The sequence below is a fragment of the Sprattus sprattus genome (genome assembly GCF_963457725.1).
Source record: "Sprattus sprattus genome assembly, chromosome: 2".
NCBI classification, from domain to species: Eukaryota; Metazoa; Chordata; class Actinopteri; order Clupeiformes; family Clupeidae; genus Sprattus; species Sprattus sprattus.
The window spans coordinates 51,986,707-52,006,802 of record NC_137921.1 but is presented as its reverse complement, the minus strand read 5'-3'; the positions used below and the strand labels follow the sequence as shown (position 1 = coordinate 52,006,802).

General features: G+C 44.1%; 1 protein-coding gene across 1 annotated transcript; it reads left to right on the top strand.

Annotated features, from left to right (window-relative positions):
• Nucleotides 1-928: 928 nt before the first annotated feature.
• LOC308360169 (GTP-binding protein REM 2-like) lies at nt 929-14,970 on the top strand (the record flags this gene model as incomplete). The annotated part of the gene is made up of 4 exons (XM_080831955.1): nt 929-1,226; nt 1,712-1,785; nt 4,438-4,615; nt 14,672-14,970. 4 exons carry the CDS (start codon nt 929-931, stop codon nt 14,968-14,970), a joined length of 849 nt encoding a protein of 282 aa, XP_080688081.1.
• Between the last annotated feature and the right edge of the window lie 5,126 nt (nt 14,971-20,096).

The following is a 20,096-nucleotide window of genomic DNA, read 5'->3' as shown; positions in this document are numbered from 1 at the left end:
TAACCCACCATCTGACCGGCATTCGATCATGCTGAAGCCCACAGATGCGCCCAGGATGAATAGGCGTTCAGTTTCTTGCAGACAGTGAACAAGGCATGCGAGTTATAGCAGAAAGTATTGATAAGACAAGTTTAGGTAATTTTTGTAATTGTTTTCCAATTAAAGTCGCTGCATTGTTTACTAAATATTTGCAACTAGTTAAAAGTATATTGAGTGTCTGTCGCCTACGTGACGCATGCCGTCTTGGTGACACAGTGTGGGAGGCGGTCGTGTACCCTACCAGTTAATTAACGGGGTTTGATGACGGAACATCATCAGCATTCGCCCGAAAAGTATCAGAGCTTTTCATACAGTCTAAGGCATTTTTCCCCCTCATGGATTCGCTATCTTCTTCTTCCCTCTGTGTTACAGGAGTTGAAGGCAACATCGTAGAACTTCGTCTTTGACTTCATTTACCTCTCTGATATCTTCTGTAGCATTCAGTGTTTTTCTGAGTCTGCTGTTGATAGTTGACGTAGCCTTAGCAAGTGCCTTTTCACAAATCTGCAATACTCTGCCAGGTCCTCTGGATAACCTGCTACTCTGTACAGCAAGATAATATCTATTGTTGCGGTTAAGGTCAGAAGATTCAGACGAGTGTGAATACCAATGCTGCACTAACAACCAAGGATTCTGTTACTTCATCTTCATCAGCTGTGGTGGACCTGAGAAACAGACTGGCAGCAGATTTTTGTCCAACTTCTCACTTGCCATTCAGATCCCAGGTAAGGTGAAAGGGGAATGGTTCATGTTAAGTGTGCTCCCTTCTCCAAAGCTTGTGTTGCAGCCCTATTTGATCTTACAGTAATCAACCCTGACAGTGACTCATGTCTGGTTTATGTCATGTCCAGTAATTGCATTTATTCATTTGTGTCACCCCCCCTTCAGTATGACATTATCCACTGCTCCGCCTCTGCGTAGAGGAAGCACCCCGGTGCCGATTAAACACCAATTAAGACGAGAGGAAGCTGTCAACGATGATTGCGATTGGACTTCGGGACTGGGTGGTCAGTCACCTCCTCCTATTAGTATCTGCCCTGCTCAGGACGGGTTTGCATCTTCAGGGGCAGACAGGCACGGAGGGCCTTTACGAATCGCCCTGCTGGGACAGAACGGCGTTGGGAAGTCGTCGCTGGCCATCGCCCTGGCTGGAGACACAGACAGAACAGCCTCTGTGGATTCAGAGGGTGAATACTTTGATAGGGTGTAGTTTGATAGGGAGAGTCACTGTGCGGAGAACACGAATACACTATACTTTATGAAGCATTTTCAGCTGTCACATATGAGTTAATAAAAATGCCATACCATTTGTATATTTATATCTAAATAGTAACTGCATTTATATCTGAATGATAAATGAATAAGCTGATAGGCACTTGCCATTACAACATTCGTTGTATTGGAAATCAGGGATTTTTCTAGTAGTCTTAGGTAGCCAGCATCAATTGCTAAACAAGCTGGACCACAGGTCCAAATTCCGGAAGAGTAATGATTTCCCATTACCTGGGGTGCCACTGCCTGGCATCTGTAAGCCGTTCATTGCACAAAATGGGCCTCAGGTGGCTGCCACCTCTTTTGTGTACCCAGACACAGCACAGAAAACACATCAGTCCCTTGGAGATTGTGGCCCCCTTGGAGACGATAAAAGATGTTTGTAATGTCTGTCTCGCAGGGGAAGGCTATGTACGCATGGTTACCGTGGATGACGAGGAAAGCATCATCGTTATCTACGACAACTGGAGGCAGGTGTGTTGTCTGGGCGTTAACACGCCTCCCATCCGCACCATCTTATGCACACTAGCTCTCACAGCAACTACTCACACGCCTGGCTGTCTCTCTGTGTGTCTGCCTATTCATCAGCCCTAGACACTGGGTGGTGTGTGTTCAGTGTTAATTTGTGTATATCATTCACCTAATGTTGTGTGCTTGCATGTATTTGTGTGTGTATTTGTGTGTGTAGTCTGATTGAATGGAGCAACTTTACTGTATACAGTGGCCTAAACATGAATGACAGGGAGACGTATTATATAGTTATAGTAAACATTGAAGGCATTTAGCTTTTGTCCAGGGTCAATACATTGGATATTAAACAGCAAGACACAAAATGAACAGCTGCACTGTGACCTTTAACTACCGTCTTTATCTCAGTTGTATTTTGTGATGCTGTGTGAGCTGTTCCCATACGCTTGCTTGCTGGTGACCCAGTTCATCCCTGGCTGTTATGTCACATTCATCAGGCACTTCTCCAGCAGTACCACATTGGTCTTTATGGGGGAGTATCAAGCTCTTCCATAGTCCCAGCGCGTTTCTTGTGCAGAGATCATGCTGATGTGCAGTTTGTTATTCACTGTTCAGAGGGGAGATGATCTGTAAATATTTAAACAACTGTATTTGAAGTAACTTGAAAGAGAGTATTATTTACATAGCAAGCTCTACTAAACTTGATGAAACAGGGCACAGAAGGAAAAGATGAAAAGGTGTAGATGGACTCTGGTGAAAGTCCTTCCATCCCTCAACATTTGTTGTTTATAACATAAATGCGGTACGGTTCACGTTCTGTTACATGTTCTCCGCGAGCTGTGTGTCTGCCTGGAATCTAGCTCAAGCATGTTTTGCAAGGCTGGTCATGCGCTTCACGGTGAGTGTTTGCCTGTGGTAATTGATGAGCTTTTAAAGGCGTTTGGTAATTTTCCGTTTGCTGTTGCACCTCCATTGGGCTTTGTGTTATTAATGGGCATGATGGGTAGCGCTGCCCTCACTCTCCCGCCCTCGGCAGGGTCTTAATGGGCCGCTCGACTCGCCGCAGAGAGCTCTCCTGAGCTAATTTCTCACACGCTAATGCCCAGTCCCCAGTCCTCTTATCAGCACGTACAGTAAAGATGTGAATGAACTAATGGTGGGACTGATAAATAACCTCTTTCCAGTCCTATGGTGATTCACATACACAGACACACACACACGCAAACACACACTCTATATACAGTATATCTCTGTCTGTCTGTCTGTCTGTCTGTCTCTCTTACTCACACACAAATACACACACTCTCAAACACACACACATACACACACTGTCTCTTTTACTCTCTCTCACACACACACACACACACACTCTTTCCCTCTCTCACTCACACACATTCTCCCGCCCCCCCCCCCCCCTCTCTCACTCACACTCATACACACTATCTCTCACTCACACACATATACACACACACACTATCTCTCTCACACACATACACATTTTACTTCTTTATTTGAGTCCACAATTCAAAATAAATATACATAAGGAGACACATCTAGCAGATGCATTAATTGCTCAGACATTCAAACATGTGACTCAGTTGTCAGTAATGAAACAGCATCACAATAAATCTCATGGGAAACACAGCAACTCCTCCACATATGGCGACTGATGGCCAATTATGGATGAAATGGATTAGTATTTCACCAACTGTTTTGCTTTCAATTCTTAAAATCTGACTATCCAAAGACCCCTAGTGGCCAGCCTATGCACATGACCCAAATGGCCAAACAGAATACAAGAAATTGATGTATGTACCTAGACACAGAGATTTGTTGTTTGAGTGACAGCTTTGTTAAATAGGCTTCCACTAGGCATGAATCAAAACAAATTACTTCCCCAAACACTCTCTTGTTATTCTCATTAATTCTAGCAATATCAGGTCCGATGTCATTTATATCAGAAAAGAGAGAATATTTGTGATTTAACAAAACAATTGATATAAATGAATGCTGCAGGTGAAAAGATAGATGGTATATTTTTATATATAATGTCTGCAATCCTGTTGTGTCTGGAGATATACAGTTCTTTATGGAAATACTGCCACTCAGGATGTGGGACATGGATTCTATTACCTGATTACCTGATCGCTCTCTCACTCACTCACACACATACACACACTGTCTCTCTCTTTTTCTTTACCACGCTCTTTCTCTCTCTGTCTCTCTCTCTCTCACGCACACACACAAACACACACACACACACACATGCACAGACACACATTCAAACTCACTCTCACACACACCGTGCAGACTATTAATCATGGTTTTCTGTCTCATCTGATCTGTATCAGTGGCGTTTGCTGAATACCACAGAGGCGGGATTTAATTGCAATGTAATGCAGTAATAACTAAACTGGGTTAGCCTATTTTTCAGAGCTAAATCAAGAAAAGTAGAGTTCATAAAGATAATGAGTTCTGTTATTAGACAAATACAAGGATATTATAAGCTATAAGTAGCTTGTCAATGATCATCTGAATTTCCTGAGCTTCCGCAGTTGGCACAATTGACATTACAGTGAAATGGCACAATTGACATTCTAGAAAATCGAATTTCCTGGGCCATGTTCTTTCTTCCCTTGCATGTTGTCTTTGCCGCAGGACTTGTCCACGCTGCAGTGCGACGTGTGTGTGCTCGTGTTCTCGGTGACGGACAGACGGAGTTTTCACCGCACCGCCCAGCTGCGTCTCCTACTCAGGGAGACACAGCCCCAGACTCCCATCATCCTCGTGGGCAACAAGAGTGACCTGGTGCGCTCACGCGAGGTCAGCGCTGAAGGTCTGTAAAGGGGTTGTGGGCTATTAACCGCACAGTGTATAAACTGCATTACAATATTCGATGTCATTTTACGAAAAGAAAACCCTCGTATTGTGTGTTAAGCGCAGTTAATTGAATGTTAGGTCATGCGTTACTTGTCCCCTCTCATTCGCTAACATAACATTGATATCAGAGTAAGCCCTTGCTCCTTTGATGTCTCATTATTTCTTTAAGGATTGTTTAATGTGTGCGGAAAAAAATGAATTCCTGTGTATAGGATGCACCCGAGTATTACAGTCACTGCAAACATTTAGCAAAGTATAGACTCAATGTATAAACCGTGGCTTATATTTGGGAAATTACGGTAAGGTGCTGTAATAGTTATCGCCTGGTTAGTGTGAGTGCAAGCTGTGTATTTGGCACAGTAATTAACTATAGTCTAAATCAACGAATAAGGAAGTAATGCGGAAGAGGGAACTGCCTGAGCAAAGGGAGGGGGGGGGCAGATGTGAGGAACAGGCATATGTGACAGATGTGAGAGAAGTGAACTAGGCAATCCACCTCAATTTCTTTCTCCATCACCTCCATCAAAAGTGACATTGTTTTGGGCATCATCAGCTTCATTGCATTTGCCAACACATCAGGGATTTTATAAGGAACGCATGGTTACCGTGGATGACGAGGAAAGCATCATCGTTATCTACGACAACTGGAGGCAGGTGTGTTGTCTGTGCGTGAACACGCCTCCAAACCGCACCATCTCATTGTCAGGGAAATAACCCTTAACCTAGGACTGTATTCATTACCTCAGAATTGAGACGCACACACCCAAGAATATTATTAAATACAGTCATTTACTCTGGGCCCCAGAGGAGGACTTGCATGAATCGCTTCAAGCAAGGCACTAACCTCTCCTACAAATTGTCTGCTCTTTATTGAAATTAATATTCACATATTCACATATTCACATATTCAAGTTTAACATGAAGACACTCCCCAATTCCTTTGTTCACTTTGAAGTTAGAAACAGTCTTGCTTAGCTCCTCTCCATACCATATTTCAAAATAACCTAAACAGTCTGTTGACATGTAAGTTACCCAGCCCCTCATAATTTAGATAACTTAAAACAGTCTGTGACATGAAAGTTATCCGGGCCCCCTTTCTCATACCAACCCGTACAAGGCAAGCAGACTTTTCGTCGCCACTGGAACACAGACAAAGAAACAAGAAATGCCTACAATAAATGAGAATACTAATAGTTAACCATAAATGATAAATTCCTATATAGAATTGAATAATTCCTTCACACTCATGCACACTAGCTCTCACAGCATCTACTCACACGCCTGGCTGTCTCTCTGTGCGTCTGCCTATTCATCAGCCCTAGACACTGGGTGGTGTGTGTTCAGTGTTCATTTGTGTATATCATTCACCTAATGTTGTGTGTTTGCCTGTATTTGTGTGTGTAGTCTGAATGAATGGAGCAGATTTACTGTATACAGTAAACCAGGAAACCAGGTGCTTCTGCAGCTCTGTCGCCTGTTGGTATTAGGATAAAAATAGCACTATCCTCTTCTATTTCTCATATGCATGTAGACTTTCCCGTAAGCTTCGCCATCTCTCTCTCTCTCTCTCTCTCTACCTTGCACCTCTACCTTCCTCATCCCTCTCTCTCTATCCCTCTCTTTCTCTGAGCTCTGTCCTCATTCTCCTTTTCCCTTACTCTGCGACCCTCTATCCTTTTCTCATCCACCTCTCCTCGCTACCTGAAATGGGGGTGCTGACAGGCTTGGTGTGTTGTCCCACCTGGAGGGATGGGATTTGGAGAGATTTATGAAAGTGTGTATGCTGCCTGGCAGAGGGAGCCATCTGCAGTGCGCTGTGCGAGTGTTAGATGGGGGTTTCTGCTGAAGATGACAGGATTTTTTTGTCATATGCACTCATGTACAAACAAACACACACACACACACACACAGACACACACACACACACACAAACAAACACACAAACAAGTGTGCGTACACACACGCACACAAACACACAAACACACACACACACACGTGTGTACTCACACACACACAAATGCAAACACACACACACACACACACACACACACACAGCCACAAAAATAGTCTGGGCGAAAGACAGAAGCAATCTACATCACCTAGGCTTGATGATTGCTTGATTTACTCATGCATACACACACACTCGCGCAGGCGCACGCACACACACACACAACCACGTGCATACACACGCACACACACATGCGCACACATGCACACACACACATGCGCACACACACACACACACACACACACACACACACACAAACACACAAACACGTGTGCGTACACACACGCACACAAACACACAAACACACACACACACACACACACACGTGTGTACTCACACACACACAAATGCAAATACACACACACACACACACACACACACGCACAGCCACAAAAATAGTCTGGGCGAAAGACAGAAGTAATCTACATCACCCACATACTCCACACAAACACAAACTCCTGCTGAGTTTCAGCACATAGCATGAAGTCATGCACTATTTACCCACATAAGAAATGGCTTGATTTACTCATGCATACACACACACTTGCGCGGGCGTGCGCACACACACACACAACCACATATATACACACGCACACACACATGCGCACACATGCACACACACACATGTGCACACACACATACACACGCACACACACACATACGCGCACTCTTGCACACACTCACACATACACTACTGTTGAAAAGTTTGGATTTGCCTTAAAAATCACACCTTTTTCTATGCTACTGTAATAATCCGTAGTGTAGACATTGTTAATGTTGTGAATGACTATGACAGGTGGAGACTGTGAATGAGATACATAGGCGTACAGGCCTCACCATTACTCATGTGTTTCAGGGGCAAATTATGTTAGCTAATAGATTATTGAGATTATCGTTTGATTATGTAAAATTATAATTTTAATTTGTTCGATAAATTATGCAATGCAATTATGCAATTATATTTGTGTGGCTGAAGCCTGTTGTGCTGAAAGCAATCAAATCGGCCTTCTTTGGGCTACTTGAGTATCTGCAACATCAGAACTTCTTGAATTAATTATGGTCTAAAAATAGAGCTTTCTTTGTAAAGATATTTAATCAGATTTAATCAGAATAAAAACAGAAGCACAACTGTACAGCTAGATTAGAACATCAGAAGAGGCTCTGCAATGCTGGCCTTCTAGGCAGAAAAATGCCTAGTATATTCTAGACAGACCAGAGACTGGGTGGAAGATGACTGAGAGTATGTTCTAGACCAGGGGTTCTCAAACTATATGGGGCCACAATTTCCAAGGACCCCTTCATAATCGCATCCCAAATTAAACCATATAGGCTTACGGCTATTTGTAATGTTGTATGCTTTTGGAGTCTTTTACTTTATAATCATAAAGTAGTAATATCCAAGAGTTTTAGATAGTCATTGTATTACATTTGGCATAACTTGACAGTATGTAGGATAGATTTTGAAATTATCGTTTATCTACCATAGCAAAATAGTATTTAACTCACACATGCATAGGTCTATTGATTGGATAGCATTTTATAAATCATCAAAGCTTTTAACAGTGGAAGACAGTGAGCAAATGCTGCTGATGTTTCAAACAATGTACAGTTGTAATGTAAAGAATTACATTTTAGGAAAATACTCATTGCAATTAGACCAACCTAAGGAAAGATCTTCACCGGATTCATGAACGCCTGCGGAGATCTTTTCTAACGTTGGTCTTCCGAAGTCTGTATGAAAACATTTCAGAAGACACTTCAGAAAATGTTCGAGAATGAGGCCCAATGTGTTTCTGAATTTTTTCTTAATTTTTCTTTGGAGAGCGACAGGGAAAGTCTCAGAGATCGACCTGTCGATCGTGATTGATGGGTTGGCGACCACTGTTATAGACAGACCACAAACTGGGTGGAAGATGACTGAGAGTATGTTATGGACAGACTAAGGGCCCTATTTTAACGATCAGAAGCGCAAGTAGGACAGCGCCAAACGCAAGTATCTGTGTGGGCGGCTCTATGGCGCATTTGCTATTATAACGGCGGAAAAAACACACTTGCGCCCGGCGCAAATGTCAAATGGGTTGGTCCAAAGGAGGTTGTTGTGCTGGATGGAGGGTAGGAGGGTAGTGTGAGGCAGCGCGTCCTAAAGATGTCGTCCAGAGGAGGCAGTGGAAGTCCAACTACTCTCTCAGCAGATCTTATGACCCGACTGAGGGATTTCCTGTCCTTGTCTGTGCAGTTGACATACCATGCACTGATACAGTGTGTGATCACACTTTCAATGCAACAGTGATGCTTTCAATGCAACACCCCCTCGAAGACACTTCAGAAAATGTTCGAGAATGAGGCCCAATGTATTTCTGAATTTTTTCTTAATTTTTCTTTGGAGAGCGACAGGGAAAGTCTCAGAGATCGACCTGTCGATCGTGATTGATGGGTTGGCGACCACTGTTATAGACAGACCACAGACTGGGTGGAAGATGACTGAGGGCCCTATCTTGCACCCAGCGCAATTGACAATGTCACCGACGCATGTATAATTCCTATCTTGCACCCGGCGCACAACGCGATTTTCCCTCCAGAGGCGCGCTTCGAAATGAACTTGCGTCGACATGGGCGGGGGCGGAACAGAGAAGGCGTTTCTCTGGCGCAAGTGGTATTTTGCAGTTTCAAAACAACGCCGTGCGCCGTGCGCCATTGACCAAAAAAAAGCTGGTCTAATGTGAGGCGCAATGTCAAAAGTCTGTAACGCATATTCAGAACGCTATTTTAAGGGCGCATGTGCTTGCCCGCACAGTATAGGACCTATAGGCTACACTTTACTTCTGTCGTCTTCACGAGAGATTTACACCAATTGTTTGGCAAGCCATATATAATTACAAGGAAAATAAAGTATTTACCACATGAGGAAATCATTGTGATATCCGTATCCAAGACATTTTAAAACTAGGCATACATCTAGCGTACACAATTGACCCAAATGATTCAGGTTAATTGACGCTGCGTGACATTTGATTTATTGTATGGCTTTGTTGCATTTATTTAATGCCAGTATTATTATAAATCTTGTAAACTCATCTTTGTGTATGTGGACTTTATTTATGTACCTTGGGTTTGGTCAGCTGGTGCACTGGCTTGGGTGCCGATTTCCATGCCCCCAAATCCCTGCAGGCTCTCAGGCGTGAGGGTAGACGTGGCGATGTCCTCTGCTGCCGTCAGATCCTGGGTCGAGGCAGATCCACCTCCCGTGAAGGCACGAGAACGTGTGTTACCTTCCAGCTTGGATGTCCCACGTCTCCGGACGTCATTATAGCGTTTTCGGCAACGTTTTCGGGTGCCCCGTTGCAGAAACAATCACGGCAATATCTTGACATGCTTGCTTGACTTTGCTTACTTTTGGAGGGTTTCTCGCATCCCCATATATATCTATCTCCCGGCTTTTTACAAAGCCATACAATAACTCAAATGTCACGCAGCTTCAATTAACCTGAATCATTTGGGTCAATGTGTAGGCTACGCTAGATGTATGCCTATTTTCAAAATATCTTGGATATGGATGTCACAATGATTTCCTCGAGTGGTAAATACTTTATTTTCCTTGTAATTATATATGGCTTGCCAAAAAATTGGTGTAAATCTCACGTCGGTCTCCTCGGCTGTGAACTTTTCCGGTCTTCCACCAGGTAATTCCGCCATCAAAATAACAAGCCGCTATGGACTATGCGCTCCTCGCTCTTAAAGGGAATGTGAAATGACGCTCGGATTGGTTTATTGCATATTACGCCCAAACCACACCTATGGCTGAGTAACCTCCTTTGGACCAACCCTTTTGACACTTGCGCTGGACGCAAGTGTGTTTTTTCCGCCGTTAAAATAGTAACTGCGCCATAGAGCCGCCCACACAGCTACTTGCGCTTGGCGCCGTCCTACTTGCGTTTCTGATCGGCAAGATAGGGCCCTGAGAGTATGTTATGGACAGACTAAGGGCCCTATTTTAACGATCAGAAGCGCAAGTAGGACAGCGCCAAACGCAAGTATCTGTGTGGGCGGCTCTATGGCGCATTTGCTATTATAACGGCGGAAAAAACACACTTGCGCCCGGCGCAATAGGTGTGGTTTGGGCGTAATATGCAATAAACCAATCAGAGCGTCATCTCACATTCCCTTTAAGAGCGAGCAGCGCATATTCTATAGCGGCTTGTTATTATAATGATGGAATTACTTGGAGGAAGACCGTGAGGCCACCAGAACGTGTGTTACCAGAAACAATCACGTCAATATTTTCCCATGCTTGTTTGGAGAAATGTTTATACTTTTCATTTCTCGTTTGTATTTTTTCAGTTACTAGCATTCGTTTTTTGGTGGCAACATATTTGAAATAAAAGTCACAAAAACATACTTTCCGATGTTTTGGGTTCACCCTCACTGAATCACTAGGTTATGTATGCATGGTAATAATATTGCACCCATCCGCACATGCAGTTCAACCTCACGTCTTCTAAAGTCCTCTAATCTATCCTCATTTATGTCATTGACACATCCATGATTCATGGCAATGTTGTGTAAAACACTGGGGGGGGCACGTATGTGAGTATGGGTGCAGTCTATAGCGCCAAGGACGCCAGGGAACCCATACTTCTCCTAGAACGCCTGTGTTGTACCCGATTCAGCACCCTCCGCGGCAGATAGGAATAGGAATAGACTTTATTTGTCATTGTGCATTAGATACACAACGAAATTAGTTTGTGCAACCACCACTAAAAAAAGTGCAGTTGTGCTGGATGGAGGGTAGGAGGGTAGTGTGATGCAGCGCGTCCTAAAGATGTCGTCCAGGGGAGGCAGTGGAAGTCCAACTACTCTCTCAGCAGATCTTATGACCCGACTGAGGGATTTCCTGTCCTTGTCTGTGCAGTTGACATACCATGCACTGATACAGTATGTGATCACACTTTCAATGCAACAGTGATGCTTTCAATGCAACACCCCCTCGAGGGAGCGCGCACCACTCGCTTGATCGGAAAGGAAAGGAGTTCACCTAAACAAACGCAGTGAAAAATACTATACTACGATTTCATTATTTGTGAAAGAGATGGAAGAGAAGAACACAAGTGATTACAGTCTTTAGAACTGTTCTAAAGAGTACAAACAACCGATGTTTTTTTCCTAAAACCTTGGATAATAGCGAACGCAAAAGAACACCTTTTTGTTCTGTGGAAATATATAGCCTATCCCAGCCATGACTACAAAATTAATTAACTTAATTTTCCTTTGAGCAAGTTGAATGTATTTGACACGGCGTTTCACAAGACTAAATATCGAGGGGGTGCATCTGCCACGGAGGGTGCTGAATCGGGTACAACACCGCCATTACAATTAACCTGAATCATTTGGGTCAATGTGTACGCTAGATGTATGCCTATTTTTTAAATATCTTGGATATGGATATCACAATGATTTCCTCATGTGGTAAATACTTTATTTTCCTCGTAATTATATATGGCTCGCCAAAAAAATTGGTGTAAATCTCTCGTGTAGACGAGAGAAGTAAAGTGTAGGCTATAGGTCCTATACTGTACGGCCAAGCAGGCGCCGTTAAAATAGCGTCTGAATACCCGCTACAGACTCTAGACAATGCGCCTGTGACATTAGACTAGGTTTATTCTGGTCAATGGCGCACGGCGTTGTTTTGAAACTGCAAAATACCACTTGCGCCAGAGAAACGCCTTCTCTGTTCCGCCCCCGCCATGTTGGCGCAAGTTCATTTCGACGCGCGCCTCTGGAGGGAATATCCCGCTGTGCGCCGGGTGCAAGATAGGAATGATACATGCGTCGGTGACAATGTCAATTGCGCTGGGTGCAAGATAGGGCCTTAAGTCTTTCTTGAGGATGACAGCGAGGAAGCTTTGTGAGGCACAGAGCAGATAGCCAGATGCCGGAGGAGCGCTTGACCCCATCGCTCAGCACAGGAGGGGAGAATTTAATGGTCTGGGGTGCTTTGGTGCTGGTAGAGTTGGTCAATTGTAAAAGGAGAGTAAAAGGGATTTTTAACAAGGAAGGCTACGACTACAATCTGCCATAACTTCATTGCCTTGCCATACTCTGTGGACGCCACTTGACTGGAGCCAGTTATATCTTACAAAAAGACAGAGACCCAAAGCATTGCTCCAAGTAACACAGCTCCAAATGATGTAAGGCCTATTAACTGAAGAAGCAGTCAACCTGTAAAGCTGCCAAGATTCTATTTCAAGCTGAAATCATTATTTTTAAACTTTGGCAATGTCTTGATTACATTTTCAATTTAATTTGCACCTTAATTGATTCGAGAAATTAAGAGTTTTCCTGGCGATTCCAAACTTTTGAACAGTAGTGTATGCACGCACGCACGCACACGCACATGGACATAGACACATATGCACACTTCCTGCAAAGTACACACTAGCATACCATTGTTTGTCACACATTCTCACACAATCACACCTGCTCAGTTCACTCCCCGCAACCCTATATAGCCCCCTTTCATCACATAGGCACACGTACATACACACACACACACACACACACACACACACACAAACACACATGCACACACATATGTACTCAGTTTCACTCCCCCCAACCACCGACACCACCACTCTCACACATACACAAGCACAGACACACACTCTGTCACACACACACACACACACACACTTCCTGTCAGTTCCTGGCAGCTTGGTGTTGTTGTTGTTGCGTAATGTGCGTGGCCTGTGCCGGGTGCCTGCGTCGCGGATCGTGGCGTTTGAGGTTAATTGCGTACGGAGGCGGTGGATGAGAAACAGAGTGACGGATGGCTCCCTCCTTCCCTCTCACGCTCGCCTCTGGCTCCTCAAGTGAGCGTGTTCCTTCCGTCAGGAGCCCAGCAAATGAAGGTCTTTCCCTGCTGTTTCCCTCAGTCTTAGCTGTCAGGGAAGAATTAGCCCTTAATGAATGAATACGACTTTAATTGGAAGCCATTAAGGGACATCAAACGGCTTATTTTCATCACCCCCCCCCCCCTCCCCCCTTTGATGTTCATCATGTTTTCTTATTCATTCATTGTCTTTTTCTTGCTCTTTTTTCTGCTGTTCGTGAAGTCTTCCATGGATGCCCTAGATCTGTTTTTCTCTGTCTGTGTGCATACATGCATATTTCCTCAGGTATGTGTGCCTGTATGTGTGTGTGACAGAGAGAAAAATAGAAAGAGAGAGAGACAGAGAGAGGAAGAAAGAAAGAGAGAGAGCGAGGAAAAGAGATCGAGAACAAGTCAGAGAGAGAGAGAGAGAGTCACACACAGGAAGTGAGAAAGAGAGAGAGATGTTTGTGTACTATTGTCTCAGTCCTGCAGCTGTTCTCTGTAATGGTTTCATCTGAATGCACAGGCAGAGTTTGTTACCTGTCTGAGTGTGGAGTGATTGGAGGTCAGTGGCGTGATGTGTGTTTGTGTGTGTGTGTGTGTGTGTGTGTGTGTGTGTGTGTGTGTGTGTGTGTGTGTGTGTGTGTCTGTGTGTGTGTCTGTGTGTGTGTTGGGGGGGTGGGCAGGTGCGAGACTGAGGGCTGAGTCACACAGATGAGCGAGGTGTAGGCTGAAGGGGCAGGGGGAGGGGGAGGTGTTGCTGAGCGATCCCCCACGGGTGAGCCCCAGCGCCCCTCTGCCTCCACTCCATGAGCCAGTCACCTGCGGCGGAGCACGGAGCCAGTTAACCCCCTGACACCCGTGCCTGGAGCTCATTCAGCGACATGCTCCTCATCAGCACTCACTCTTGGCTTCTGCACTCCCCTCCATCTCCTTCTCTTTAGCCCTGGCTTTTCAACAGCCTCATTCTCTTTTCTTTCTTTGTCGATCTCACTGGCGCTCTCCACCTCTCCACCTCTCTCTCTCTAACACTCTTTCTATTTCTTCCTCTCTATCACTATCTCTAACACACATACTCTCTCTCTCTCTCTCTCTCGCTCTCTCTCCCTCTCTCTCTCTCTCTCTCTCTCTCCCAGAGGCCCGCTCCAGTGCAGGCCTGTTTGGCAGCCTGTACCTGGAGCTCTCCACCACCCTGGAGCACCACACCTCTGAGCTGCTAGAGGCGGCGGTGCGGGCAGCCCGAGGCGAGAGCCTTTGGCCCCCGGGGGCCTGCGGGGAGGACGGCGCCAGAGGAGGCCGCCGCGAGAGCCTCACCACCCGGGCCAAGCGCTTCCTGGCCAGCCTGGTGCCCCACTACCCCCGCGAGCGGGACAGAGAAGGGGGCAAGTTCTTCCGACAGAAGTCACGCTCCTGCCACGACCTGGTAGGCCTGTAATGAAGAGAAGAGAATGAGGAAAAAGAAAGGGAAAATGTATAGATGAGTGAAAGAAGGATGGAAGAGAAAGAGAAGGTGGAGAAAGAGAATGAAAGAGGAGAGAGAGGTGGTAGCTACTCGCAACAAATAACTACGTAATTCACATGTGATGCATTTCACAGTCAGAGACGTTAGGGGAGAGTGGATGGTGTGAACACATCCGATGTCATTTAGAACCAGGAGAGAAAAACCTCAGAATAGCACTAACCATGTAGAGTAAAACAAATAACTTATACCATCATTTTAAATACATTTGTAAATATACATATCATGGTGTGACCTGTATTGACCTACTGTTTGTCATGTTCACACAATTATCCCAATAAAAGTGTTACAGTACAAATAAACAAACAACAATGGTGTCCTTTCATCCCTGCTTACTGTAAATGTGTAGATGTATGAAAATATGAAAGACATGACGTGGACTACTTAATCTTAAATAAAACTTTCAGATGTTTTAGTGTAGTTGAAATTAAAGAAAAAAATAAAATGTATGATAGAAGTTTTACATCTGAAACATAAATTTGACTTCAGTTGTTGCACTCTCAGCGGATATACTGTCGACACCTTCAAGAGGTTCATGTGATCTACTCTTTGTTCTCCAAAACTTCAGAATATGCTCTCTTCTTGTCCTCAGCATTTTCCCTAAACCCCCACGTTGTATTCCAAACCCATGCTGGTTCATGTGGAGCTCTGCTTTCTCCAGAGCCAGGCCGTGAAAAAAGACCATACACCCACATTCACTGAATGGATTGTAAGTGGCACACATTCACATGGCCCTGCATATAACATTGCATCTGTGGTCTGCAGTTACTGTAGGACATGATAGACTGGTGCAATCTTGCCGTCGTCTCGAAATGGCATCCTAGATTTACGTGACTGCTCAGTGTTTCCAAGACAGCCGGCTAGCCACAGATCCATTTCATAGGCTGACACTGAAACAGTGGCAAGTATTTGTGTGCGCGCGTGTGTGTTTCTGTTTTTGTGCATGTATAGCCGTGGGAGGGGAGGGGGGTATCTTCATGTTTCAACTCCTGGGAAACAACAGGACACTGTATATAGATTGTTGCCTGGTGACTGTAGTCATGGAGACCTTGATTCTTTGTGACATGTCAATTCCTTCACTCTTTTTATTCCTAAAGAGAAGAAATGACTGTTTCAGTGTGACAGTTGGGGGCCAGACACAAGAATGAGGGGAGCAACCAGAACAAGATTTGAGAAATGATGCCCTGTGCTTATGGTCAGAGATGAGCACACACACGCACACACACACAGACACACACACACACACACAGACACACACACACACACACACACAACACATTATTATCTGGCTCTCGTCCTCCATCTCGCTCCGTCCACATCCTCCCACACACACCCACACGAAAGAGAGAAAGAGACACTACATCAACAAATATTGTAATCATGGGGTAGATCTGAGAATGCTTGTACCAAAATGTGTCTGTTGTATTGGAAAGAAGGGAAGCGAGGAATAAAAAACTCTGCCATTTAAAGCTCTGAAATGGTGCCATGAAATCAGCTCACTGTCTGACTCACTCTTTTCCCAACAGCCGCGTGACGGCACAGGAGGGAGAGAGAGAGTGTGTGAGTGAGTGATCAGTGCCCCCTGCTGGGAGAATTGGATACTGACCCAAAGCTCATTTAAAATATTGGGATTGTGTCCAGGACTGATATCTCTTTGGTATCGATGTGTGGTCTCACAGAAGTACAATGTTGTTGCGTATTTGGACCTTGGTTACAGTCAGAGGAGGCTGTGTGTGTGTGTGTGTGTGTGTGTGTGTGTGTGTGTGTGTGTGTGTGTGTGTGTGTGTGTGTGTGTGTGTGTGTGTGTGTGTGTGCACTGATTAAAGTTTTTTTTTTGTGAGAGAGAGGTAGGGTCTTAACTGAAAGTATATGAAAATGGAGGTGTACAACTTCTACCAAGATCTATTTAGTTATATTCCTTTATTTTTTCCTTTCAATTGTCAGTTATCAGCTATGATAACAGTTGTAGCATTCAAGAAAAGGAATGTATTATTTAAGTTACTATGAACAGTACAGTAAAAAAAATAGCAGCAGTTTAACTAGTGTACAGTCCTCCACTGTCTGTTTATTGTCAGGTGTCAGGTGTCAGGTGTCAGAAGCTGGGAAAGTACAGGCGACAACATGAATGATCTGCTCAGTTCCTTGGAGGCACAGTGCAATCAATCGCACAGGAAAAGGGGCTTAATCACCCGCAGTTTGTCATACGCTATAACAGCATAGCACTCATCTCTGTACTGTACAAGGGGATTCTGACTAACTTGAAATTGCAGTCAGGGTGGGGGGGGGGGGGGGGGGGGGGGCGGGGTGATCTGTGCTGAACGCCTATCTGAGAGCAGCAACAGATGTTCGTGGTAAGTGCTTGGCGAGGGAACAGACAGGAGCCACACGACTCATCCATGGTCATCAGAGCAAAGGGGACAAGAGAGATGTTTGAATTTTCCATGTACCAAACAATTTGCAAATGCCTTCTAAAGATAAATTGTTCTTTTCCATGTTATTCAACAATTATTAAACTTAACCAATACAATGTGATTTGACTGTGAAAGCGTTGTGATGGCTATTACAGGATGTACATGATGCACTGTTTTATGTGAGGAGCACTTTTTAATGTTTTAATACCTGGAGCCTATAGGCCTATGGAGAAGAACATGCTTGTAGCCAGCATAAATACTGGTGTTTGTGTTTGCATTGATTGCATAGTGTGACCTTTTCATCATGAAATGCTGGTGAAATGTCATCTCATTGTATTCCCTGAAATGATTCATCGGTTGGAAATTTTATTGTGGAGGTCTGTTGTCAGGACGTTCCCTCAGTCTATTGTATGTTTCTTCATATGCCTATAGACTCCGATTCTAAATGAAAGGCAGATGGCTGCCTCTCTGCTGGTTTGATGTGACCCACTTTCTGCCATGTCTGCCATTTTAGGCCACACACCGGTGGTTACATTTGACCATGTTTTTGTACATAGATCTGTTTTTCCCTAGGGCGACATTACACACCGGTGGTCCTCAGACTAGTTTCATGGTATAGTGTTTACACTCCAATTACTGAACACAATTCTGTGGAAACTACTTGGGCCTGCCATCAGTTTGTTTATGTTTACCAATTGTTTCCAGGAAAACAAAAGCAGTTATCAAAATACCACATAATACCACAAAAAATCAGTGTGTTCGTGGGCTTTTGAATATGGATTTTGCTATGATAAGCTATGAGAAGCTTAGAATAATTGTGTTGAATGATTTAGAAAAATTATATCATCCATCAAAAGACTTGCACCACTTTATTCAAACGCAAATGAGGCTGCTAGATTGAACTCAACACCTTCTAGCATTACTTGCCAACACTGCCAGATCTTGTGTTCTGTTGTAGGTCCAAGCAGTAAAGTTCACACTTGAGCATTTGCGATCATGACAGAGACGTTTGGTTGTCAACAAGAAGTATCACAAATTGCAAGTTAATGACCTTAAGTTGTCGGTTCGCACCCTTTAAATACTCTTAATAAAGGGAAGTAGGTGCCATGGTAGGCTCTTTCATTTTCATCACACCATACATGTCATGTTCAAGTTACGCGCAGTATGAACTCTCTTCTGCAGCGGGCTTCCTGGAAATCATAGACTGAAAAGTTGAAAAGGTTTCATACTGACAGTATAGACAACACTACAAAGAGGATTTCTCAAGCCTAACCCCTCTCACAAGCTAAGAACATGACGCAGTTACAAAGCATTGGTGGAGATTTCACCACCTCTGATGATTCTCATGATCTCTGATTGACCATACTGAACTTCTCATAGCAAGTCTCTCTACCAAGCGAGTAACTGCTTTAGCTGCCCTGTTAAGAGTGTGTTCAGGCACCTGCCCTTTTGCCCCCTGACTTGAGTCATTCATCTTACAATGGTCATTAAAGCTCATATAGCTCATATGCCTACTTGAAACACCTAATTAATAAATGTATGTATTTATTAATGAATCCAAGGTGCTACTGTGGGTTACTTTCTTTTTTAATAAATAATTGTTGGTGAGAGGTATTAGCACCTGCCCCCCTCCACACCATGTCTGTGCACGGTCTAGTAAAAGCACAAGTAAGAGACCAAGTCCACTACACACACTGAATGGAACAACCAACAAAACCCCATAAAACACACAACAAAGACAAGAGTTAAAAGGGAACACAATGTCTGTGAAAATGACAAAAATCTGTAAGATATTGGAGGAGGTTGGAGGACACCTGTCAAAATAGTTTAAAATATCACATTTTCTCTGGATGAATGAATGTTGTTTTGTTTTCACTTTCAGAGTTGACCCGAGTGCGAACAAGTACGTGCTTCTTCCACTGACTCTCTGCAGGGAGAGAGGTACACATGAGGCCGCCGGGGGAGAATGATTCACCCGAGGGGTGTACCACCAACACTCAGCCTGGCGGTTTCACACATTGCCCCTCTGTTTGACACTTGTCATGTCAAGAGGAAGTGGTGTGTGTTGACCACTGAAAGTTGACTCTTAGCCCCCCTTTTCCCCTTCTCTATCAAGTCTAGCCGCCTCTTCGTCACGAAATGGGTGACTAACCCTAAGTGTGAACAGCTCATTTCCAATTTCTTCGCCCCTCCACCCTACAGCTTCGAAATGAAATGGGTGTTAACAACTAGCACCTACAGTTTTTCTGACCACTGAACTGTAGCTGAGCTGGGAAGAGATGATGACATTGCTGCAAGATATCATCTGACAAATGCTAGTGAGTAGCTTTACAGGGGCTGTGTCAGAACTCTGCATACTGCACACTGCGGCACGCTATGAGGTGACATCACAAAAAGCATTTGTGACATAATTATTACTCTCATAGCTCATTTTACAGCTTTCATTCTTACAAGTATATAATAATACATTATTTGTATACATTAATTATTATTTAGATTTGTACTAATTTTTTTAATGAATGAATAATTGTCTTTGGAATGCTATGTGTCTGTCAGACTTTAACATTTGGGAGGGTGAGCTCTAGCTTTCGTTCTTGTCAATGCCTCAAGCCCTCGAAACAAGCTGTGCGA